The sequence below is a fragment of the Danio rerio genome, chromosome 16, assembly GCF_049306965.1.
Source record: "Danio rerio strain Tuebingen ecotype United States chromosome 16, GRCz12tu, whole genome shotgun sequence".
NCBI classification, from domain to species: domain Eukaryota; kingdom Metazoa; phylum Chordata; class Actinopteri; order Cypriniformes; family Danionidae; genus Danio; species Danio rerio.
The window spans coordinates 57,995,960-58,021,238 of record NC_133191.1 but is presented as its reverse complement, the minus strand read 5'-3'; the positions used below and the strand labels follow the sequence as shown (position 1 = coordinate 58,021,238).

Genomic DNA, 25,279 nt, shown 5'->3' with positions numbered 1-25,279 from the left:
ATGAACCGCCAACTTATCCAGCACGTTTTTACGGAGCAGATGCTCTTTCAGCTGCAAACCACTGGGAAACATCCATTCACACTCATTCAATTGTCACTACTGACAGTTTTAGCTTACTCAAGTCACCTGTACCCCATGTTTTTGTATACTTGTGGGGGAAACCGCAGCCCCCCGGAGGAAACCTACATGAACGCTGGGAGAACATGCAAACTCCACACAGAAATGCCAACTGACCCAGCCGAGGCTCAAACCAGAGACCTTCTTGCTGCAAGGCGACACCTACTGCGCCACCGTGCCGCCAACTCTTGAAAATCATTTTAAAAATGCATTTTATGTTGAACGCAAAAAAAAAACATGCGAGGTCATATTTTCCCTTGCGCGCGCTCCGGCCCCTTACGCTAACAACATAGGATTATAATCAGGAATTGTATGTATTGAAATGTATTTTAAGATAAAATACCAAATACCTCAGTTTAAAGTGTATCAAAATAAACTACAAAATACAGCAGCCACAAATGTATTAAAATAAAATACTGAATTTTGAAAAATGCAACAAAATATTTGACATTGATATTTGATAAGAGAGTTTATTCCTTACCTTTTGTAAATGTTTAAAATTGGGAATGTTTCTGCAGAAGACATGTCAGTGTTTATTTACATGTAAACTATTATTTTATAATGTAAGGATTTGATTGTGTAAATAAAACTATGAGTGTTTATATGCATATTTATATATAGGTCTAAATACATGTTGTATGTATGTTGTGTGTTTTTGTCCCTCTGTCCGGGCACCACTGCGAAATTTTGCTTAGGGCACCATTTTGGCCAGCAGCAGCGGCCCTGAAAGAGTGCATCATGTGTGTGTATATTTAAACTCACTTTCTGATACATTGAATTGGCTTTTATATTTAGCTAAAAAAATAAAAACAGTATATCTATGAATAGGACATTTAGTTATGCGGAAGCGTTTACTTCAAGTGTAATATTTGGCCATGCAGCTTTCATTCCCCCCCCTACTGGACGCATCAGGATTCAGCCTGGATCCAAGTCTACAGACGCCCCATATAAACTACAAACGCAGATCATGTGGTAAACTACAAACATGGCGGACTCTCGCGACCAACGCTCGAGTAGAGAGGCCTCGGTAAAGATGTTTGAATACAGAAAAATATTATTAAGCAACGTTTTCTGCGATATATTTGATCAGGAACAACAATGTGAATTTTTAAAAAGACGTGTTTTAATTTCTGAATGCATAATTATCCTGCTGCCGAGGATGACGTGAGGAGATGATTGACAGGACAGCACAATCCACGGTGACGGTATCTGTTCACAACTCGCGAGTCTCAATGGCGGCCAATAACGGAATATTGGATATATCCAGCGAACAAACCAGTTATTTGATACTCCAAGAGGACATTTCTGCTATCATTGACTCAACATGTCTCTTCACACAGTTCTCCTGTCCACAACGGACAGTGAAATGTGTATTTTCTCAAAGCTGCACCACAGGTTTAGTTCCTCCAACTTTATCTTCCGGAACTTCCGGTCATCCGTCTCGACCACAGGTAAGCTCTCTTTAATTAAACACAGGGGAGAAGGTGATGATTTATGTCAGGAGGGAAGTTGTTCCACCCCTTGTTTCTAGAAAACCATAGGGAAAATAGGGTATATGCCGAGCTAGTGCAGTTCCCATGCTGATACACTTCCGGTGACCTGTTATTGTGAACTTTTTACCATTTTATACGGTTCCTTACACAGCATCGATGTTGTAATGTCATTAAAATACATTCAGTTAAATAAACTGTAGCATTTATTTAGTTGCTGAAGCGTAAAACGAGACAAAAAGCTGTTTTCTCGCACGCGCCCGTCAGAATCGGCAGGCTAGCGCAGAAGCTCCATTGAATATACTGGGGTAAAATAAATGCTCATATTATAAAGACATGGCGGGGGAAATGTAATTTAATGCAGTGCTTCTTGTACAATCTGAGACCCACTTTATATCAGATATCACTCAGCTAGTGGAGATCGCTGATTTTTAAAGAAAACAGACCTCATGACCTTTCGGCATATACCCTATTAGTTATGTGACCACATACTTTAGAAGAGTCCTCCATTTTTACCCATCCGACCTCCAAAGAGACACTATTATGGCGAGCCGTTTTGACATTTAATCTATAACCCGCACTACTATTTTCATGTTTACTAGAACTTATTTTTTTAGATGTTAACTTAGTATTTTTATTCCATTAAGTACTAGTATTTATTCTTTAGATATCAGCGCTTTATAAAAATAAACTAGTGCTTAACAGGTATACAGATTTTAGTTCCCTTTATTTATAGAATTGAACAAAATATGTATTTTACCTTACGTCAGGGGTGTCAAACTCAATTCCTGGAGGGCTGAAGCCCTGCACAGTTTAGTTCCAACCCTGCTCCAACACACTTACCTGTAGGTTTCAAACAAGCCTGAAGGACTCAATTAGTTGGATCAGGTGTGTTTAATTAGGGTTGGAACTAAACTGTGCAGAGCTGCGGCCCTTTTGGAACTGAGTTTTACACCTGTGGTTAACGTGTTTATTAAGTATACCTGAGGTGTTTGTTAGTGTGTGCTTCTTCTTTAAATTTCTAAGGGAGCTTAAGTTGTTTAATTTCCTGTTTTGCACCCGCCTCTTCCCTTTCTGCACTGAAGGCACATGGGAGAGGAGGGTGTCTGCTGAGCTCCAATTAATCCTAAATCATCTTTACTTTAAAAATCAGTTTTGAAGCTAGTTTTTATGTTTAAATAATATTTATGTCTTTATTTTTCACATATATTTCATTATTTTTGTGATTTCACTTCAATTGAGGTTTTGATTTATTTTGGTCCAATTGAAGCTTGTAATTGCTAAACGCACTGTACTTTCCCTTTAACAGAAAAGCTGTAAGGTCGAAGACACACTGTACAAGCTGTGCTTTTGGTTTATTTATCAGGTAGGTTATTCACTTATTGTGATTTGTGAAGTTTATATTATTTGGAGTTTTATTTCTCTCCATTTCTCCCCTTTCTGCACTGACTACACACTTTTTGTGCATATATCATTAGTGATTAAAGAGCCCTCACAACTGCTGCTATCCATCTGGTTTTTACTTCATAGGAAAAAAAAGAAAATAATGCAGAACCGGTTACACTTACTCATTAGACACTAGCTCTTTCTATTAGATACTAATACTCATTCATTAGAGACTAGTATCTACTTAATAGGTACTAGTAAGGCTGCTCGATTTTGGGAAAAATCTTTATCACGATTATTTCGGTCAATTGTAATCACGGTTATTCAAAACGATTATCAGTTGAAGTCAAAGTTATTAGCGCTTCTGAGAATATTTTTTAAAATAAATATTTTCCAAATGATGTTTAACAGAGCAAGGAATTTAAACAGTATTTCCTCTAATATTTTTTCTTCTGGAGAAAGGCTGATTTGTTTTATTTCAGCTAGAATAAAAGCAGGTTTAAATATTTTGAAACCCATTTTAAGGTCAATATTATTAGCCCCCTTAAGCAATAAATATTTTTGATTGCCTGCAGAAGAAACTACTGATATACAATGACTTGCCTAATTAAGTCTTTGAATCGCACTTTGAATCTGAATTCTTGTATTTTGAAAATAGTCAAATATTCTGTGCTGTCACCATAGCAAAGATAAAATAAATCTGTTATTAGAAATGAGTGATTAAAACTATTATGTTCAGAAATAAGTTGAAAAAAAAATCTTATTTCCATGAAACAGAAATTTGGGAGGAAAAGGGTTGCTAGTATCCAGGAGGGCTAATAATTCTGACTTCAACTGCATATATAGTTATTTCTACCCTGCAAAGGAAAGAGAAATAAATACAATAGAATAAAAAATATGAAACAAACTGCTTTAAGCATCTTCACAGTCAGAAAAACACTTTAGCAACTAAAGTCCTTCAGTCAAGAGCAGTGAGGGATTTTTTCATTTTGTTGTTTGATTAATAATCACAAAAACAGGCGGCAACAGGAACATCTGGCGCTTTCACTTTAATGGTTTCTCTTTCACGTCTTTGATTCTCAACCGTATGTTCATTACACAAATCAGGGTTAATATAATCACTAAACACTGCGTTTAGACACCTATTTGACCATTAAAGCGCTCACATTAAGATGACTTTAGATGTGTGTGCTCTGCTCGTCTCAAGGTGCGAATGAGACCGAATGCTGAGCGGCCGCGTGCTTATGTGTGTGCACGCCACACACACATAAGCACACGGTCTTTCGCGCTGCTAAGTTAATAATTGTTTATCCCGATTAATGGTTTTTCATAATCGTTAGAAGCTAAAATCGAAATCGGATTTTCCATTAATTGCACAGCCCTAGGTACTGGTACTTATATGGCAAGCCGTTTTAACATTTAATCTATAACCCGCATAAATATCTATTTTCTTGTTACTAGAACTTACACTGGGCTGCACGGTGGCCTCACAGCAAGAAGGTCGCTGGTTCGAGCCTCGGCTGGGTCAGTTGGTGTTTCTGTGTGGAGTTTGCATGTTCTCCCTGCGTTCGCGTGGGTTTCCTCCTGGTGCTCCGGTTTCCCCCACAAGTCCAAACACATGCGGTACAGGAGAATTGGGTAAGCTAAATTGTCTGTTGTGTATGTGTGGTAATGGGTGTGTATGAGTGTTTCCCAGTTATGGGTTACAGCTGGAGGGGCATAATTACATTTGAGCTCTGAGTATTTTTGCCTTTTAAAGCAAATTTTATGATCAAGGTTTTTTATTGTTGTGTCAAAACATTTATAGAGAATTTTGAGAATATCTCATGCATGTTTTAGTACTTTAGTAGGCTACACAGTAAGTCTGTACAGTTAGCAAGATGTTCTAAACTGCTGGATCATGCTGGTCTTTCATTGTCAGGCTGTGGTGAATTGTGCCAATCTCCGGCGTTGCCTGCGCACATCAGCCATGATAAGAGTGACATCGGTTTCCCTCCTCACCTGATTGGCTGACGTAGGAGCTGTCAGTCTAGAGCTGGTGGACCAATAGGGATGCTTCAACCGGCCCTCATTTACATGCAGCTCTGACTGCAACACTCACGGGAGAAAGTGCAGAAAGTGGAAAGCATAAACTCCTCATGTTCATCAATTGACTAAAACGGTCTTTATTTTCACTAGTCCCTAAGCCACGGCTGATTTAGAATCTTCATTGAATGCTGGATCTCTCCTGTAGTATTCAAAGGGGACCAGCAGGCAGCCATAAATCCCATGAAGTCTGTAACAGTTTAAAAGAGAAAGTTGGTTAATCGTGGACACAAAACTGACATGTGTGGAAACATGTTAGAGTCGTCTTCTTACCTGTAGGTATGCTGGAACAATGTCTTGCTATATCCTGCACGATGGTAACCAGCTGATTCACCGTCCTTTTTTCCGCTCTCTCGGGAGATATCACTGTGTCTCGCTGTGGGTAATTCTCTGGATCTGTCGGGAAGAGATGTGTAGAGTTGAGATCAGCTAAAACCCCATTCAACTGATTATTAGAGACTAACAGGGGTGATAGCGTTCCGGCACCACGCCGGATTTCCGGCGTACTGTGGCTGCGGGGAAAAAAAAAATCAGGTTCAGGGATATTGATCTGTCATTTCTCTAGATTCACAGACTTCACTCACTGCTGAAAGCGCCGGATTGGTTTTTATCAAGTGCCATTTTGTGTGCTCGTGAATCATCTTTTGAGTGTAGACGCCATGTAAATAAAAGATTAATTGTGTAATTTAGAGAGCTTTATAAATGACGGGACAAAAATATATTTCCCCCTTCTCCTTAAACAACTTAGTGTTTCAGCTATGAAATAGTTCAGTTTTGTATGTAGCCTAATGGCAAAGTGTTTATATTTAGTTTCGTTTTTTATTCAGCTTATTTAGAAAAACGTTTGGAGCATTTTTTATTCGTTAAAAATATTTTTTTTTTAACGAACAGCGCCCAGCGGAAGACCATCATTGTCTGTTTGATCAGTTTGCCTTCTCAGATCATCACGACTTGCCTAAAATAAAAGATATAAAACAGTTCAAGTATAAAACAATGGTAGCTTAAACGTTAAAGAATGTGTGCTATTAGGCACATAGTTTGCTTATAAAAAGCTTGCAGGACATCGAGGCGCCAGAGCAATCACTTGCATTTTTTCAGTGGGAGCAATTTAAAGTTATCCGTCATTTTTGCTCACAGAGTACGAGTAATACATCAAAAAACGTTACAGCGTTTTTATAAAATAAAGAAAACCAAAATTATGCGCTTTCTGTCGTCTGGTTTTTGAACAGGAGCGCTTAACAAAATGTAGCAAAATGTATATGCCTCACAGACATAATAAATATATTTATAGAAAGCTTTAAATTATTACTTAACGAAATAAAACTAATCGAAAACAAAAAAACTCCTTCATGTAATCCGTAAAGATGAATTTCTAATGGCGAGTCCAAGAGGAGATTGCCAGTCAGGATCTTTGCGACACTGACTCAGAATAAGTTTATTAATAAATAATTAAGATATGTCCTTACTTTTTCCTCGACACATTCATTGTTATTTGTTTTTGCCGGTGCTTGGGGCGAGTTTTAGCTTATTGTGTGCGCTTGAACGCGGATTCACAGTAGCAGTTTTAACATGGAGTGACACGACATCTGACTTACAGATGACACCGGCACATGCCACTGAGTGTAGTGACACTTCCGGTGGCACGTCCGGTTTTCCACTGTCATGTGTCACTCGCTAGTGGCATGTGTAGTGACCTGTGTCACTCAGAGTGTCGCGCTGCATGTCACTGCAGTGACATCGACACCCGGCGAAGCTTATGACATTAATTAACACGAGCAAAACCATATTTAATCATTACGCGACTTTTAACCTAATTTATTGCATCGCGAGTTAGTTTATTTGCTGAGCTACTCCACGATGTTTTAATTTAAACGTATTTATTTTATGTATTCATAGTCATACTTCCGTATGTAATATAGTCATTTGACAGTACATGTCAGTCAAATTTATTGTGGCATGCTTATGTATGGGAGGGGTTACACTTATCTGTTGTACCGTATATTATTGCATCCTGGCAGTTCCTTTGTTCCCTACAATATGGACTTCTCTATGTTTTTAATTCATTCATTTATTTTATTATTTAACTTATTTTCATTTTAAGGTATTTTAAATAATATCCTTTAAAAAGTTATAATAAAATGCATGTTGAAAACTCATAACATATATGCATGTAAGATAACAGGTGTCATTTGCCTAATGATTTTTAAATATTAAAGCAAAGACACTTATAAGATTAATGTGCTTATAACGTGCTTATACTGACACCTACTGGCACATGTCACAAGATCACTGACACTGGCATGTGTCACTGACATTACTGGCATGTGTCTAAAAAGAGCCACTTGACAATAATGATGATCAGGGTTACACATAGGCTGTTAATATATTTGGGCCCAGGGGCCCACAAGTTATGTGTTAAAAGTGCGTTGCATACATAGTACCCCCACCCCTACTCACCTCAGGGGCAAGGAAAAAAGTTCAGGCTCAGGAATTTTTTCCACTATCAGCCCTGGACTAATGAACGCTTACTGTTTCCTCCTGAAATAATCAGACTTACCATGGGAGATGTGCAACCCACATCCAAAATCTATCAGCTTAATGTGCAGAGGCGGACTGATGACCAGGATATTATGATAGTGGATATCAAAATGACAAATTTCCTTCCTCGTGCACGCTTGAGCCGCTTTCACGATCTGCTGGATCAGTGTGCGAGCGTCTCTCCTCTCCAGGTGTGGGTGCTCCTTCAGGAATTCTGCTAGAGTTCTGCACAGGCCGGGATGCTCTATCACCATCACTATTGACTTGATCGTTGTCTGAAAGCAAATGCAATCAATTAAAATCAAGCACATGACAGCAGTCCTCAGGTCAGTCTTTACACTGGCTTCCAGTTACATTCAGGATAGATTTTAAAGTAGAAACAAGTTTATTTCCCTTACCGCACCGGCATATTAATAACCCACGAGCTCTTCTGAAATAAGACAGAGTTATGTTCTTGTTCAGAAATGCTTCTTGATTTAAGAATTTTTAGTTACAAAATCAACAAAACAATAAGAAACGAGACAAACCCTCTTACAGTGCATATTTCATGTAATGTGCTGAATAAACAGACTTACCCCGTATGGTGATTTCTCCTCTTTCACCAAAAACCACTCTTGGAGTTTGATGAGGAACCGGCAGGGGGAATCTCTCAAAATGGTCATCATCACCACTTCCTTTGGGAGCTTTTCAGGATAGCCAGGCTAAAGATAAAGAGCACATTAGCTGCATATCAACAACATATAATCCTGTTTTCCAATATAACGGTAAAAGAAAATCTGTAAATCAGCAGTTTCCCGTATTTTGTGTTTCATGTTTGTTGTGTGTGTTTATTTATGCTTTTGAATTGCATTGTGGGACATATATTATCTGTACTGGTCTTGTCAATTGTGGTGTAAAAACCTGGTAATTAGGCTTCTGACGATATAAGATTTTCATGTTGTGATCAATTGCGGAAGCTTTATTATTAAGATATTGAGCTAAGCTGTGAAACATTACTTTAACAGGGATAATACTTAATGTATTGCCTATTAAATACATGCAAGAAGATTATAAAGTACAATAGTTAACACTAAAATTAAGCATAAACTAAACTACTTTATTTAAATTAATTGATGTTAACGAGGACCTTACTGTGCAGAGTTAACAAACAAAAGGCTTACAAATAGTCACTGAATTTTCAATGTCGTAGCCCAGATTAACATGAGAAAATCTTCATGTTTTAAAACAAATAGCCTATTAAGTCTTCAACATGTCGCAGAATACAACAATCTGAATATTCTTTAAAGACAAGCTAAACGTGTAAATAATAATTATCCATGGCATGTTAGATGCAACAATATTGTGCATGTTCATTATTATGATATGTATGATTACTGGAAATAAACTGCTTGTACTTTATCTTTTATATATAGAAATATAAAGGTCATCATTAATAAAGTAAAATAAATAAATATGTATATATATATATATATATATATATATATATATATATATATATATATATATATACATACATTTTGCATATAGGTCCAGATAATATATAAAATGACATGAACTGTTTTTTCTTTTTTCAATTTCCATTTCTTACTTTTCTGAGGATTAAGAATTTTTTAGATATTTGGACTAGAAACAAGTCAGAAACTCTTAAGTAAGAAAGGGATTTTTGCAGAGTATTTATACGTAACTTTTTTTTTTTAGCGAGCATTAAGAATTTGATGCAAGGATTCAGCTTCATTTAAAGAAAACAGACTATCTCTAGTGATATTGTTGTCAATAAATAAATGTAAAAAAAAAAAATCTAATGTTGTCTGGGTTTTTGTTTGTCAGGTAGCTAAATGGTTCTTGGAATTTTTGAAAGTAGTGAATTGTTTGTCTAAACGTTCAGCAGCTGTCTGGTAGTCAATACCACTACATTATTATCACAGCACATCATTACTCCATATTACACTGCATTGTTTGGTTATATTTTTGTTATTTTCAAAATGCAACTTTATATATAAACAATCCAACAAAATGCATGTTAACCATTACACTTTCCAACTAATTGTTCAATTTTTTTTATTAAATGTATCTAAATTACTTTGATATTGGGCTTTTGCATATGTGAAATTGTTTGGTGAGTGTATCAATTCTGCATATTATCTAGTGAGTTTATAACTTACTTTCTGATAAATTAACTTAGCGTTCATATTTAGCGTAATCTAATTAAAATACATGTTTTTGTGAACAGGACATTTAATAATGTAGGAGAGTTGACTTCAAATGTATTATTTGGCCATGTATCTTTTATCCCCTACTGGACGCATTAGGAACAACAGGGGCGTAAAACTGTGGAGCGTAAAACTGTCTGGATCCAAGTCTGCAGACGCCCCATAAAGGATCTATCTTCAACAAAGCAGCGACACAACGCTAGCCCGGATGGTCTTGCAGTGTGAATACATCTGTGACACGACTACTTTCAAAATCATGCAGTCTGAACTCGGCATAAGGTAGTAAACTACAAACATGGCGGCCTCGCGCGACCAACGCTCAATTAAAGAGGCCTCGGCAAAGATGTTTGAATACTGGAAAATATTTAAACGTTTTCCGCGATATATTTGATCAGGAACAGCAATGTTAACTTTTAAAAAGACGTATTTTAATTTCTGAATGCATAATTATTCTGCTGCTGAGGATGACGTGAGGAGATGATTGACAGGACTCGTAACTAGGCAACACAACGGTCCGTTAAGGAAGAATAACGGTAGTTTGTCACGAAGCTTGCGTTTGTCAGTAAAAAAGTACGGTTTCTTTGAGAAAGTTCAGATAGTACGTCGTATGATAACGTTGGGTCTTACCTTATCTTGAACGTGTCTTTATCTCACTTCTTTGCCGTAATTATCGCCACAATCCACGGTGACGGTATCTGTTCACAACTCGCGAGAGTCTCAATGGCGGCCAATAACGGAAAATTTGATATATCCAGCAAACAAACCAGTTATTTGATACTCCAAGAGGACATTTCTGCTATCATTGACTCAACATGTCTCTTCACACAGTTCTCCTGTCGAGAACAGACAGGGAAATATGTATTTTCTCAAAGCTGCACCACAGGTTTAGTTCCTCCATCTTTATCTTCCGGAACTTCCGGTCATCCGTCTCGACCACAGGTAAGCTCTCTTTAATTAAACACAGGGGAGAGGGTGATGTTATGTCAGGAGGGAAGTTGTTCCACCCCGTGTTTCTATAAACTTAATATTTTATACATGTGTGAATTTTGTGGACAATTTAGCATCGTTTTTTTCATTGTATGTATCGTTACTCCAGAATATTTTGGAAAGATTTGGAATTGTTTATTAACAAAAAACGGAGTATAAGACAGAAATTGGTTTATTTGATGTACTGTTTTATTCTGATGACGATAAATTAAACTGTAAAGGACAATATATTTTTAATTTGTTTATGCTGTTAGGAAAATATCATATACATAAGAAAAAGTGGGCTCAATGTAAACCAAACTTTACCCATTTTGTGAATTACCTTAAAGTATATGTAAATCTTTTAGAACAATCACAAAACAAAAAGGCACTGAAAACATGTAATGATCTGAAAACATTTATATTTCATGTAAATTTAATTTAACTTTATATATATATTTGTTTTTTCTCTTTTAGAAACTATGTGAAATGTAATACCTCTCGTTCTTGTGGCATTGAGTTACTAAAAATAAATAAATAAATAAATAAATAAACACCCCTTGTTTCTAGAAAACCAGAGGAAATTGGTTATGTGACCACATACGTTTGAAGAGCCCTCCATTTTACCCATCCGTCCTGCAAAGAAGAGAGACACTAATGCAAACCGTTTTGACATTTAATCTACAACCCGCACTACTATCTATTTTCATGTTTACTTGTACTTATTTGTTCTAAAAAAAAAAGTCTAAAAAAATAGTACTACTGAAAAACTACTAGTATCTATTTAATTGATAGTAGTATCTAATAAATAAGTAATAGTACCCAATGAATAAGTAGTATAATACGCAAGTTGTAGTATTTATCAAATAAGTACTATCTAATTAATAAATACTAGTCCCTAATGATTAACTACTAGTACATAAAAATATGTAGTCTCAGCTGGAATACATACAAGTCAAAACTGAACAGTTGATATCTCAATGATAGATCCCATAGAAATCAATAGAAAACAATGTAATTTGTTACTAGTCACTATTACAATAAGTACTAGCATCTCATAAATAAGTACTAATATCTAATAAAAATAACTACTAAGCACTAGTATATTTTGTATATAAAGCACAAGTATCTAATGAATAGAACTTTATCAGGGTTCAACGCTTAGGATTTTTTCCACTGGCCCAACATTGTTTATATTTTACAGAACAACTAACCACAAAATTATAGGAGCAGAAAAAGTCAATCTGTCTACATGTTTTGTGCTTTAAATGAGGAAAATAAACAGGCAATTTGGATGTGACCAAAAAAGTCTGCGAGTTTAGAGCATTAAACATGCTTTGTAGAAATTCTGTGAAATAATCTGCACAACCCCCCAAAAACTATGCTAATCAAAAGGATACGAGTTGAACCTCTGTAGAACAAACATGATTGTTTTTATTTTATTATTATTATTTTTTCATTTATGAGGAAAAAGCTTTGTCATGGGTGTGACGTCTCTCTGTTATGGATGTGACAGATGTGAAATTGCCGCTTATGTGACTTTGGTAAATCAAATATAATATTGAAAACATTGACAGATGCATTTTTGAGTATTTCTAAAGTACTGTCAAATACTTGCTTACACTAAGAACGGAGAAAGTTTCGATATTTTGGTGAAAACTTTTTTCATGGCAAAGTTGACATTTGCATGGAATTGCTCATATGTTTTTTATAAATAATATTTACATATACATAGCGTATGTGTATAAATATATATATATATATATATATATATATATATATATATATATATATATATATATATATATATATATATATATATATATATATACATACATACGCTATCGGCCAAAAGTTTGGGGTCAGTTCTATACATTTTTTTTCATGTTTTTTTTTAAAGAAAATTCAGTTCATCAAGTTCATTAAATGTAAAAGTTTTTTTTAAATTGTTAAATATTTATTAAAATTTTAAATAACTGCTTTGTTATTAAAAATATTACACCAGACATTCATGCTTTTATTATTACCATTAATAATAATAATATTAACAATAACAATTAATACTAGAGTGATTTCTGATGACTGGAGTAATGAAGCTGAAAATTCATCTTTAAAATCACTGGAATAAATTATTAAATTTAATGATAAACTACTTTTAAACAGTTATTTTATAGTACAATAACATTTAACAATCATAAGACACTGTGATATAGCCTAGTTCATTAGTTCGTTGGACTGTTTTGTTTTCTCACTACAATCGATCAGCTTAATCAGGCAGAGATCCACCTCATTTAGGCGATCTGGGACGGATTGATTTGGTGCCGAGATTGCTGGACTCGCATATGCCAAACAAACCGTATTGTTGAATCCTTATTGTTGAGCCCTGTTTAACGAAAAAAGATACTGATATCTAAAAAACAAGTACTAACCTGAAAATAGATGAAGGGTTCAGATGGAAAAACCTCTAAATGCCGTTGAAAATGTTCACCTAAAATGAGCTTTTTTTAATCAGCCTCCTATGTTTATGTTCAGTTATTTCACTTGAAAGGCAATGAAAACTTATTCATCACTATAAAAGTGAAATTACTGAGACTACACACAGGATTCAGGGAAAAATGCTAATTTTAGAAGAAAATATTAAATGGCTTTTAGAGGGTTTTGCATCTAAACTCTTCAGATAGTGTGGGTTGTAGATTAAATGTCAAAACAGCTTGCTATGATTACATTTTAGCTCTGAAAACTGCTTTTATTTTGCCTTTCAAAGCAAATTTTATATGATCAAGGTTTTTTTGATTGTTGTGTCAAAACATTTATAGACAAGCTTGACAATATCTCATGCATGTTTTAGTACTTTAGTAGGCTACACAGTAAGTCTGTACAGTTAGCAAGATGTTCTAAACTGCTGGATCATGCTGGTCTTTCATTGTCAGGCTGTGGTGAATTGTGCCAAAGAGGCTGGGTTAAGTTGGCACAACTCACCCCCATTTATGATTAATTTCAGCGTATTATTTTATTTTGTGTACTGCATTCTTACATTTTACCACTTAAGCTTTGTGACTTTATCATTGTGAGCTTTGCTGGTAACAACAAATCAAATAGCTATGTTGGATTGATGGAAACGATTTATGATGCAAACATCAGCGCAAAGTGTTGCAAAAATGATGGAGTCGTTCCTAGACGTGACACACTCAAGAAACTACCCACAACCCAAAAACCTGCTGGTACAGCCAGAGGCGAGCAGAAGTTCACATTCCCCTGCAGCGTCAACAAGCGTGGTGTAAAGTAGTAGGCCAGATCTAAATAGTTGATGTTCTTTGGTTCCACTATCGCTAACAATGTATGAAACTGAGCTGTGGACGTCCTGAAAGTTGAAGGACAATTCACCAAAAACTAAATTTACCTCGTTTACTCAAGTATTATGAACACAAGTGAAGATATTTTGAAGAATGCTGCTAGCTGGTACCCACTGACTTCTAGTAGCAAAAAAAAAACAATAGATGTCTATCAGTGCAACAAGCAACATTCTTCAAAATATCTTCGAGTAAATAATGGCAGTTTTCATTGTAATTCTAGCACAAACTGAAGCATAAGTGTGTGTTTCCATTACAGTTTAATGCAAAACTTACATTTTCCAAAATCTGTTGTGAAATGAAGGCATTTCCATTCTAGCCATTGTTATGTGAGTAAACCTCAACATTTGCTGGTCAGACCTTGAAAAAACCCCAAAAAACAGTTCAGTAGATATTACAGTAGGTTTACTCAAACCATCGTCAACACACTCTTATTTTTCACATTATCCTACAAATGGCAGGGCAATGTGCTTTACACATTACATGATGCTTAAATATTGTTATATAAAGGCTAAATTGAGTCTGCAGTTTGTAAAAATATATTTGATGTTTTGTGTTGTTCACACTTATTGTCAGATAAACACACAGATAAAGTAGTTCAGGCATGTTTTGAGTGCATTACAGTCCCGTATTACTACGCTGAAGGATTTCAGTTATGTTAATGCAAGGAGCCGGTGTGATGAACAAAGAGCAGGAGTCAGAGATACAGTTTATTGAAGACAATAGTTTACAGTTTGATCAACAGAAAACAGCTTCAACACACTCCATAGGGGTCATAGTCTCAATTTCACAGAAATCATAGAAAGAGCAGCACACATGTGGTCAGTGACAAAATCAAATCAAATCAAATCATCAGGAATCCATCAGGAATTCATAATTCTGACATGATGCTGTTTTCCGCTTCTGCTTCCCACATTGTGCACTTCCTCCTGCAAGCGTCGCAGTCAGAGCTGTATGCAAATGAGGACCGGCTAAAGCATCCTCATTGGTCCATTAGCTCTAGATTAACAGCTCCTCCTCCAGCCAATCAGGTGAGGGGGGAAGCTGACGTCACTCTAATGACTCAGAGGCGAGGACAGAGAAGTATATAATAATTAACAATCGCTCTTAAATAACAAACTGTGACAGACAGGAGAAACTAAAGAAACCAGACATAAAGCAAACAATGAATACAAGTTGTTTAAAACAACTCTAAAAACTAAGGCCTTACCAAGCCCTAATCCTAACCTAACCCTAACAAACACCCTAACCCTAAACAATAAATCAAGCGTTTAGATGAACTGGGAAAGCAGAAACAGAAAGAAAGAGGTGAGATTTGGCCTCTTTACTGAAAGATGATTATTTCTGTTCTGTATGTCTAACCCTAAACCCTAACCCTGACTGATGATAGTTCATTAACAAACACGTTTAACTATCAAACCTTTAACTATCACTAACTTACTCCATAACTATACCTCAGTTATTTGAAACGATTAATGCTGTCCTGCCGCAGACAGATTCTACCCCAGCTGAGGATTAGCGGCTAACACTCAATCTCCAGCATCACCTGTGCGCATCGGCCGCCATAAGACTGACATTTATTACTCATTTATTTATTATTTATTTATTGCCACATCGGCAACTTATGGCTATTTCATAGCAAAATGGATATACATAAAAATATTACATGATAAAGACAATTTGTAAAATATAAAAATTTGTATTACAATAAAAAGTTACTTGTACAAATATGTAGGATATAAATAAATAAACTTTAAGATTTAAAATACTGAAAGACTCTTTGTGGTGGTACCTTTGTAAAAATGTGCATCAAAGTAGTCTAATAACATTCAAACTTCCACATTCCAACAAAATATGTTTTAGGATAAGAGCCATTACAGTGACATCAGCTTTCCTCCTCGCGTGATTGGCTGGAGGAGGAGCTTTCAGTCGAGAGCTGGTGGACTAGACTGAAACCGGCCCTCATTTACATGCAGCTCTGACTGCAACACTCGCAGGAGGAAGTGCAGAATTTGGGAAGCAGAAGCGGAAAACAGCAAAACAATGTGACATAAATGGAAGTCTGAAAACCTGTTTCCTGCTGCTGATGGGCTCTACGTCATGCTGAACCACTTGGAAAGCATAAACTCCTCATGTTCATCAATTGACTAAAACAGTCTTTATTTTCACTAGTTTCTTAGCCACGGCTGGTCCAGAATCTCATCCACTGTATGCTGGATCTCTTCTACAACATATTGAGGGGACCAGCAGGCAGCAATAAACTCGATGAATCCTGTAATAATTTAAAAGAGAAAGTTGGTTAATTGTGGACACACAACTGACATGTGTGGAAACATCACACACACACACACACACACACACACTCTTATCGATAATTATTTACACAGTTGGCATTAAGAAGGAACATAGAAACGTGATCTGACTAGCATCTAGCGGCTAAATGTGTCTGGGAAAATATTCAAAGGCTTTTATCTTCATAAACAGCGTGCATGTGAATGCGTCTGAGTGTTCTGATTGGCCAGAGTAGACGTCTCACATCAGCGTGTTCTAAGCGAGAACACGCTCTTTCCAGCAATCTTCTTTCTGCGTTCACACAGCGCAGCATTCCAGCAAATTACCGGTAACATTACAACTTTCAGGAAAATAGCCAGAATGAAATCTCCTGTATTTTCAAAAAGGGTTTTTTTGCTATTAAAATGGGGTTTGGGTAATTTCTGACCCATTAGTCAACAGGAGAGTTGAACAGTGTTAGTTAGAGTCGTCTTCTTACCTGTAGGTATGGTGGAACAATGTCTTGCTATATCCTGCACGATGGTAACCAGCTGATTCACCGTCCTTTTTTCCGCTCTCACTGGAGATATCACTGTGTCTGGCTGTGGGTGATTCTCTGGATCTGTAAGGAAGAGATGTGTAGAGTTGAGCAAACAGATCAGCTAAAACCCCATTCAACTGATCATTAGAGACTAATGAACGCTTACTGTTTCCTCCTGAAATAATCAGACTTACCATGGGAGATGTGCAACCCACATCCAAAATCTATCAGCTTAATGTGCAGAGGCGGACTGATGACCAGGATATTATGATCGTGAATATCAAAATGACAAATTTCCTTCCTCGTGCACGCTTGAGCCGCTTTCACGATCTGCTGGATCAGTGTGCGAGCGTCTCTGCTCTCCAGGTGTGGGTGCTCCTTCAGGAATTCTGCTAGAGTTCTGCACAGGCCGGGATGCTCTATCACCATCACTATTGACTTGATCGTTGTCTGAAAGCAAATGCAATCAATTAAAATCAAGCACATGACAGCAGTCCTCAGGTCAGTCTTTACACTGGCTTCCAGTTACATTCAGGATAGATTTTAAAGTAGAAACAAGCTTATTTCGCTTACCGCACCGGCATATTAATAACCCACGAGCTCTTCTGAAATAAGACAGAGTTATGTTCTTGTTCAGAAATGCTTCTTGATTTAAGAATTTTTAGTTACAAAATCAACAAAACAATAAGAAACGAGACAAACCCTCTTACAGTGCATATTTCATGTAATGTGCTGAATAAACAGACTTACCCCGTATGGTGATTTCTCCTCTTTCACCAAAAACCACTCTTGGAGTTTGATGAGGAACCGGCAGGGGGAATCTCTCAAAATGGTCATCAACGCCACTTCCTTTGGGAGCTCTTCAGGATAGCCAGGCTAAAGATAAAGAGCACATTAGCTGCAAATCAACAACATATAATCCTGTTTTCCAATATAACGGTAAAAGAAAATCTGTAAATCAGCAGTTTCCCGTATTTTGTGTTTCATGTTTGTTGTGTGTGTTTATTTATGCTTTTGAATTGCATTGTGGGACATATATTATCTGTACTGGTCTTGTCAATTGTGGTGTAAAAACCCGTTCATTTTTGGAAGCTTTGGTATTATCAAGATATTGAGCTAAGCTGTGAAACATTACTTTAACAGGTTTAATACTTAGGCCCCGTTAACACTAATATGTTTTAGTTTTAAAATACGAAACATACCCTCTCTTTAGCTGAATATCAGTTTTAATGATCAATAATGGCCATTATAAAAGTATAACGTACAATAAGTTTATACATTATAGTAAATACAGGCAAGCAATCATTTAATATACAAAATGTACGTGGTTAGAAAACTCGACAGAGCACAGATAAAGGTCCCATCATAACCGTAAATAAACAGAAAACAGCAGTGAATCACAAAATAATTGACAGATATTTGTATATAGTTTGTACATATTACCACAGCCGTAAACAGACTCATTTATTAAGTGTATTTTGTGAAGCTTTAAATAGACTTACCACATAGCTGTCGTACCTGGAATCAGTCATCTTGATGGCAAACTGTGGATGAAAAGTAGAATAAAACATTAGTGAGCAATCAAACATGATTTCTTCAAAGTTTGTCATCTTAACTGGACTAGGGAAAATAGACTTACTCGTTTTCTGTCCGATTTTCTGTATCCAACATAGACGTCGCCAAAGCTGCCCTCTCCTATTTTTTCTCTCACATCATACTTTTCTTCCACTGAAAGATAAAAAAGCATGTTAATTTGAGACAGGTTCATGTTTTGCCTGAACAGACATTCAATAATAATACATTCAAATGTAAAAGTTACCAGAACCAGGAGAAGGCCCTATTCTCGGTGTAGATGATGGACTGCTGCGTCCCGAAGGACCAGGAACATTAGACATACTTTGTTCCATTAACTTATCAGTTAATAACTTTCTCTAAAGTATATCAATCAATTTACTGCAATTAATTCTCTGATTGTAAATCTGTTCGCCTTGTCTGAGTGTCCAAATGCGGAGCTTCTCAATATTCGTCTACTCTGTCAGGCGTCTGGTTAATTGTGACATTCGCAGAATAGAACGCGTTCTATTTAATCAGATGACGTAGGATGGAGGGAGACCAAGATGGCGGCGCCCTAGGTACAGGTATTCGCGTTTATTCTTCAGGATTTAAAAGGTAAAGTGGTATGTCAACCTACTGCTTAACACTGGTGATGACATTATAAAATACGCATGGACGTTATACAACTCTTTTGACATCTTTGTGCGTGGGGAAAAGAGGCAAGAATAAAGTTAATCACGCAAGGTCTGGCATGAGTGTTTTTTCCCACACGGCGAACTTGATGGCTCGGCATCGGCCTGTAGCTCTGGACTGAATATCCAATGTGATACGGAATCACGATGCGTTGACACTTGTCCGAACTTGAAAAACGAGGATGTTATAGCTGAGCTACAAGTGAATAGTTTGACGACGTCAGCGACGGCGCGACAGCGTCTTCTACCGCGGGTAATTTATTTATTTAATTTTTATCGAGAAATTAAGCCTTGTGCAACATAAGGGCACTTATTTATGCATGTACGACCTTTTCCCCTCAAACCATAACAGGAGTAAATAATTTAATTGGTTTTAACGTCAAACTAACTTTACCGCGGTGCTTCACCGGGATGTCGGCGAGCACAGAGCGGCTCTTGTGAAGCAGAGATCGGCGCGCTGAGAGGAAAACTAATCGCTGAACGCAAGTGTACTTGATTGTAAGTGCTACAGTTGAAGGTGCTGTTTAAAGCAACATGATGTTACCGAAAATGTCCGATAAGTAGTTCTCAACATATTAGGAAAGATCGTTCCAGATGATCTTCAGGACAGTGCTGATATTGCTTACCGTGTGGGTCCCAAACGCGCTGATGGCAAACCAGATCGGCCATAATCCTCTTCACTTTTCGCCGCGTTCGTGACATTACTCGGGCTGCAGATTTCTGAAAACTGACTGCATCTATCAAAGTGTCTGTCACCAGATGACAGGGCAGCACGAGACAAGCTGTGGCCTCTCGCGAAGAAAGCACGCGAGGAGGGCAAGAAGGCATCTTTCCGCAACACTTGCGCTAATTGATGGAAACAATTCACTTGAACTCCGATGTTCAGTGACTGTTTACACCAGAGGACTTTTCATCACGTTTACGTGTTAAATATAATAAGCTTAAGCTGTGTAAAGCTAACACGAATGTGCTGGATTAGTTTTTATTATTACTTTTACCAATCTAAATAAAACACTGTATTTTGGGTTGTAATATCCAGGGATGGGCAGTATTTATGATACAAGTGTTTAAAATATATTTCAAATACAAAATAGTATTTTGTAATTGTTATTTTACAGGGTTTATGAAAATGGGTGAATATTTTGTATTAAAACACTTTAGTGTTTTGTGCTTTTAAAATACTTTGTAAGAAATCTACATGATGACTAGGGATGCAACGAAAACAGGTTTTGGTTGTACGATTATAGTCTGGGATAATCACGGTTAAAACGATTATTGTGCGTTTTTTTTTATTTCGAAATAGTACTAGTTTAGAAAATCACATATGAAATATGTGAAATCATATTCAAAATATGAAACCTGAAAGTAAATAGTTTTTGATAGTTTTAAATTTAAGCATCATATTAGTTAAGTATTTCCCATTTAAATAGTACAAATGTAGTCAAAGACTGCTAAACCTCTGTCTGAAAGGCACTAATATGCATGTAAACCTCGTGCCTCCATTGGAAGTAATGAACTTGTGCGGGTGAAAAATGGGATATGTGAATGGCCCTTAGTTATCTCCTTTGAGGGAGCAACACAATAATATCCAGCTGCAGGTCCGCAGAACCACAGACGTTTCAGGCACACACGATCTAGGCAAACCATGTACGGTTATGACGGATGTTAATGTTATTAATGTCTTCTCGGACATCGTCATCAATTTATTTTTACATGTATTGTCAATAAATATTATAGTAAACAATAATAATAATAAACTATTTCACAAATATTGCGATCGAGACAGGCGAATAGAGAACATTGATCATAGACTTGACATCAGTCATCATAGATGATCAGTCATTATTATTTGACAGTCAATAGCAGATACTCATTTGCTGACATTGCTAAAACATTTTGCAGAGATATATAAACAATCTAATTGGACAGAATTATTTTAAATATAATGGTTTTAGTTATAATGAAGGAAATAATAGCAAGTTAATATGTTTAGACAATTTTGAGGCATGAAAACAAAAACAATGGTCCCAAAGTATTTCCTGTTTTACACTTTTGATTTCTCTAGCTTCTGAGAATTCAAAGAGAGCCACATATTGATAAATAACTTTATGATAGCTGTTATAACATTAAGTTATGATAAAATTGCCTCTTGTTACAGTTATGAAATAGTTTGATAACTAGCAGGAAATGGACCAATGACATCTCCGCATGAAATGATACATTTTATAAATGTCCAGTGATTTAATAGTATTTTATTTGCTTAATTTTCATATAACTTTCTTATTAATGGTTTCCCATATTAAATATTATAAATTATACTAAGTCATATACTGTTTTTATATTGTAATATAGTGTTTTAGACCATAAAGTACTGGTGATTTGTGGTAATTATAGTTATATAAACAAATGAACTGTTAATAAAAACTGTTAATAAAATAAAAACCTATATATTGCGTTTTCATTCTGAAATAATGTGAATCACATGAACTGTGCAAATCTGTAAAAACAATTGGGTGGGGGCGGGTCTCTTATAGTAAAGGCAAAATAAAGGCTACAATATAAATTTAGGCAAAACTCTGTATCAGTGCTAATGTATGACTGTTCTCTTTGTGTGACAAGCTTTTTAGCCAATGATGAGGGCAGCTTCAGTCACTCCAACCGGTTCTGTCCAAACCAGTCGCAGGTCACGCCCACTGTAAACAAACAAAAGCGCAAGTATGCGGAGAGACGGCGTCAGGTAGGTCATTATTGCGTACACGGAGAATCGACACACTAACATTACATGTAAATGTAACGGAGAAGCACTTCTGCAACGAGACCAACAGCCTGTAAGAACATTTAGACTTATTCAGTTGTTGTGTATGGTTCGAGGACACTTAGGACCCTATCATACACCTGGCGCAAGGCGCGGCGCAATACTTGTTTGCTTGTTTCAGCTTGGCGCAACAGTGGTTTTGAGGCGTTGCGCCAGGCTCTTTAAGTAGCAAATGCATTTGCGCTCGTATGTGTGCCTGTAGGCGTTCTGGTCTAAAAAGGAAGGCGTTCTGAGGCGCACTGCTGGCGAGTTGCTATTTTGAGAAACTATAATAGATTTTTCATTAGACCAAAACAAACTCGGTCCAAAGTCGAGCGCAGAGTTGCGACTCGCTTACACACTGCTTAATAGCCTACACAGAAGATGTAGAGCAATACGCAAATATCTTTACATGTGAAACAGTTAAAATATTAAGGATAGACCTGTATATAGGCTATAATAACAATATATTGAATATAAATATAAAGGATTAAAATATTACAAAACATTATTTTCTAGCCTACATAAATATGAAAAACCACTGCCTTCATGCCTTCTTCATCTCGGGAGGCTTTTTCAGTTCATTCATAACAATTTGCTTTTGTATAACATTATTATTAGCATTTATTAAAAACAAGCCTAGATTTGCCCACCTGTCAGGTTTTAGACCATAAGGGGCACAGCATGTGTATTAGGTTATAACTCTTATACACACTTTGTTATTATTGTTCATTTATTCGTTTGCTGGAAATTAAAACTGAATTTAGAAATAGTTTTGAAACAAATCTTTGCTTTTAACAAACGAAATTAATTATTTATAGACTAATGGATGTCTGTGCTTAAAGGTTTCCCTGTCCACGAGAGCAAAAGCGAAAGTGAACTTACTTTACATCATGTAAATAGCAAATGCGCTATGGCGCGACGCAGCTGGCTCTTAAAGGGAATGGGTGATGAGACTCTGATTGGTTTATTCTCAAAACACACCTATAACTCATTAAGAAAAAAAGCTCAACCCTTTCAGACCATGCACCATGCACCACAGCGCATAGCAGATTTTCCCATCCTTAAATTAGCAAGTATGGATTCTGACACACCCTGAAAGCGTTTTCGCCCTGTGCTTTGCGTTTTGCGCATGGACCGTCAAAATAGAGCCCTTAGACTTGTTTTCAGCTGTTTGTGTAAGGTTGTAGGACATTTAAACTTGTTTTCAGCTCTGTGTATGGTACTAGAAAAGTTTACCCACTGTTTCCTTGGTTACTATAAGAGCTTGTGTGTCGAGCGTGGACGGTTTTGTGTCCCCTGCCGCAGTTTCGGGTGTTTTTACTCTCGAGGCGTGTCCAGCTGAATCCAATAAGCAAGGCACTCAGGGGTGTATATAAGTAGCTAGTCTCATCGGGGCAGCGGTCGTGGCAGCCTCGTGTGAAGGCCGACGAGTGTAAAGACTATCGACTCTACCTTCGCCATCGACTCTACCTGCGCCATCGACTCTACCTTCGCCATCAACTTTACCTGCGCCATCGACTCTACCTGCGCGACTCCACCGAGCAAAGACACAGACAAAGCAGCTGAGTACTTATTTATTTTACTTTATCTTTGCTCTTATTATTGTTTTCATTGCACTTTTATTATGTGTTTACTAATTTCTGTTGTTACTAACACTCGCAAAGCATGGGAGGTACATTCTCACAACCTTTGTTCAATACATGTATCTGCTATTTCACAACTCTCTCTCTCCGTGGGCCTCTGGAATTGTCAATCTGCTGTTAACAAGGCAGATTTTACTACCTCCATAGCTACACATTCTGACTATAATCTCATGACTCTAACTGAGACCTGGTTGAGGCCGGAGGACACTGTTATACATGCAGCTCTTTCTGCTAATATCTCTTCTTCCCACACTCCTCGTCAGACAGGGAGTGGGGGGGGACTGGACTACTGATTTCCAAAGAATGGAAATTCACTCAGAGACGGTCCCTGCCAACAGTCAGCTCCTTTGAATTTCATGCAGTCTCCATTATCCACCCCTTCTACATAAATGTGGTTGTCATCTACCGCCCACCGGGTACATTAGGTCATTTCTTACAGGGCTCGAAATTAACCTTTTTGCATGGTAGCACCGGTGCTCCTAACTTAAAAAATGTAGGCGCATCAGCCAAAATTTAGTCGCACCCACCAATTATGAGCACCGTTACTACAAGTTTCATACAAACATATTTATTGCATTTGAAATCAACAGTAATCAAACTAACAAGCAATAAATATATATATTATATATGCAAACGTGAGGAAAATATGTCTCAACGAAATCCCGTTACCACGAGAAAATAGATTTTTAGAACATAACTTAGTGACCAAAAGATACACGGAGCGCTCACCGGCTCTGCACACACTGCTTGAATGAATCTGTTAACGGTATAACTGTGCTGTTCTCACAAGTGCTCTCTGATATTGCACTGATGCTTTTGACATGTAACGTTACTGAACCTTATTATATGCAAACGTCATGTTAATAGCAATACCGGCCTTTTTATGAGTAGTGATATTAGTTTACTCAGTGTAAGCCCGTTTGCGATGGTGTACGTGGTGTTAAATTTGACATATAGCTGCCCCTTGCATGGCGGACAGCATCTGGCGATTATATGAAGGATTAAACAGAAGCTCTCGTGCTAGATGTGGCAAACAGTTACCTGAAAACTCCATCCCACAGACTTTTCATAGCGGACTTGAAGCCTATGGAAGTCTTTTATCCACTCTTGGAAAAGTGTAGATGGTGGATTAACATTCAGCACGTGATCAATAGTAAGATGTGTCATTATTTGTAACTTTAGATGTCATGGTTTCTAAAACTAAATCTGTCAGTGTTATCTTCATTCTCATCTTCAGCGCTTTACAATTTTTTACGGTAGTAGCTCTCTGTCATCTCAAGCAAGAAGGCAATGACAGTGATTGACAGCTGATATTTCAGTGCTAGAGCAGTGGTGGGCCAATAAGAAGAGCGCAAAGGCGGGGCAAGCATTACAGATTTGGCTTTGTTTACTGCAGCAAGTTTTCATGACATCTGTTTTAAACCATTCGTGAGCGCTGCGTTTCGTGTTTTAAGTGCTGAAAAAGAGCTTAGAGATATATTCTGTGTGAATGTCTGCCGAATCTGCGCATGTGGCGAACATTTTGCAGTAAAAACTGGTCGCACACAACAATTTTAAGCACTCGCGCTAATGCTCCCAAATATATTTTGAGGTCCCATAAACAAAATTTCGGCCGCATATGCGACCAAAATGGTCACAA

At 37.0% G+C, this 25,279-nt stretch overlaps 3 protein-coding genes and 1 long non-coding RNA gene across 9 annotated transcripts in view; 2 read left to right on the top strand and 2 right to left on the bottom strand.

Moving 5' to 3' along the window:
- Positions 1–1,306: 1,306 nt before the first annotated feature.
- On the top strand, positions 1,307–5,054 carry LOC141378099 (uncharacterized). The gene is made up of 4 exons (XR_012391789.1): positions 1,307–1,568; positions 2,917–2,973; positions 4,455–4,631; positions 4,915–5,054. It is a non-coding gene; the product is annotated as an uncharacterized lncRNA (long non-coding RNA).
- On the bottom strand, positions 4,757–10,755 carry LOC141374996 (serine/threonine-protein kinase pim-2-like). 2 transcript variants are annotated; one of them, XM_073925605.1, is made up of 6 exons: positions 10,454–10,755; positions 8,192–8,317; positions 8,015–8,046; positions 7,636–7,891; positions 5,352–5,474; positions 4,757–5,268 (listed from the first exon to the last, which is right to left on the bottom strand). In XM_073925605.1, exons 4-6 carry the CDS (start codon positions 7,868–7,870, stop codon positions 5,168–5,170), a joined length of 459 nt encoding a protein of 152 aa, XP_073781706.1. In that variant the 5' UTR covers positions 7,871–7,891; positions 8,015–8,046; positions 8,192–8,317; positions 10,454–10,755; the 3' UTR covers positions 4,757–5,167. The 2 variants fall into 2 exon arrangements, with proteins under 2 accessions (XP_073781706.1, XP_073781705.1); XM_073925604.1 differs by lacking the exon at positions 8,015–8,046.
- Positions 10,330–25,279, top strand: part of LOC103908994 (uncharacterized) — a 33,518-nt gene continuing 18,568 nt past the window's right edge. For 3 of the 4 annotated variants that reach the window (XR_012391752.1, XR_012391749.1, XM_073925539.1), the window contains exon 1: positions 10,639–10,765. Coding sequence is in view for 2 of the 4 variants with exons in the window: in XM_073925539.1 (XP_073781640.1) it covers positions 10,639–10,765 (127 nt within the window). In the remaining 2 variants the exon portion in view is untranslated. Of the gene's footprint in view, positions 10,766–25,279 lie in introns of all 4 variants that reach the window. The other variant, XM_073925541.1, reaches the window with a different exon arrangement.
- On the bottom strand, positions 14,842–20,284 carry LOC110439018 (serine/threonine-protein kinase pim-2-like). 2 transcript variants are annotated; one of them, XR_012391775.1, is made up of 8 exons: positions 18,774–20,205; positions 18,594–18,682; positions 18,457–18,498; positions 17,705–17,830; positions 17,528–17,559; positions 17,149–17,404; positions 16,913–17,035; positions 14,842–16,414 (listed from the first exon to the last, which is right to left on the bottom strand). XR_012391775.1 is itself a non-coding variant. In XM_073925592.1 (7 exons), exons 1-7 carry the CDS (start codon positions 18,859–18,861, stop codon positions 16,311–16,313), a joined length of 828 nt encoding a protein of 275 aa, XP_073781693.1. In that variant the 5' UTR covers positions 18,862–20,284; the 3' UTR covers positions 14,842–16,310. The 2 variants fall into 2 exon arrangements, 1 of the variants encoding a protein (XP_073781693.1); XM_073925592.1 differs by lacking the exon at positions 17,528–17,559 and having other exon boundaries at positions 18,774–20,284.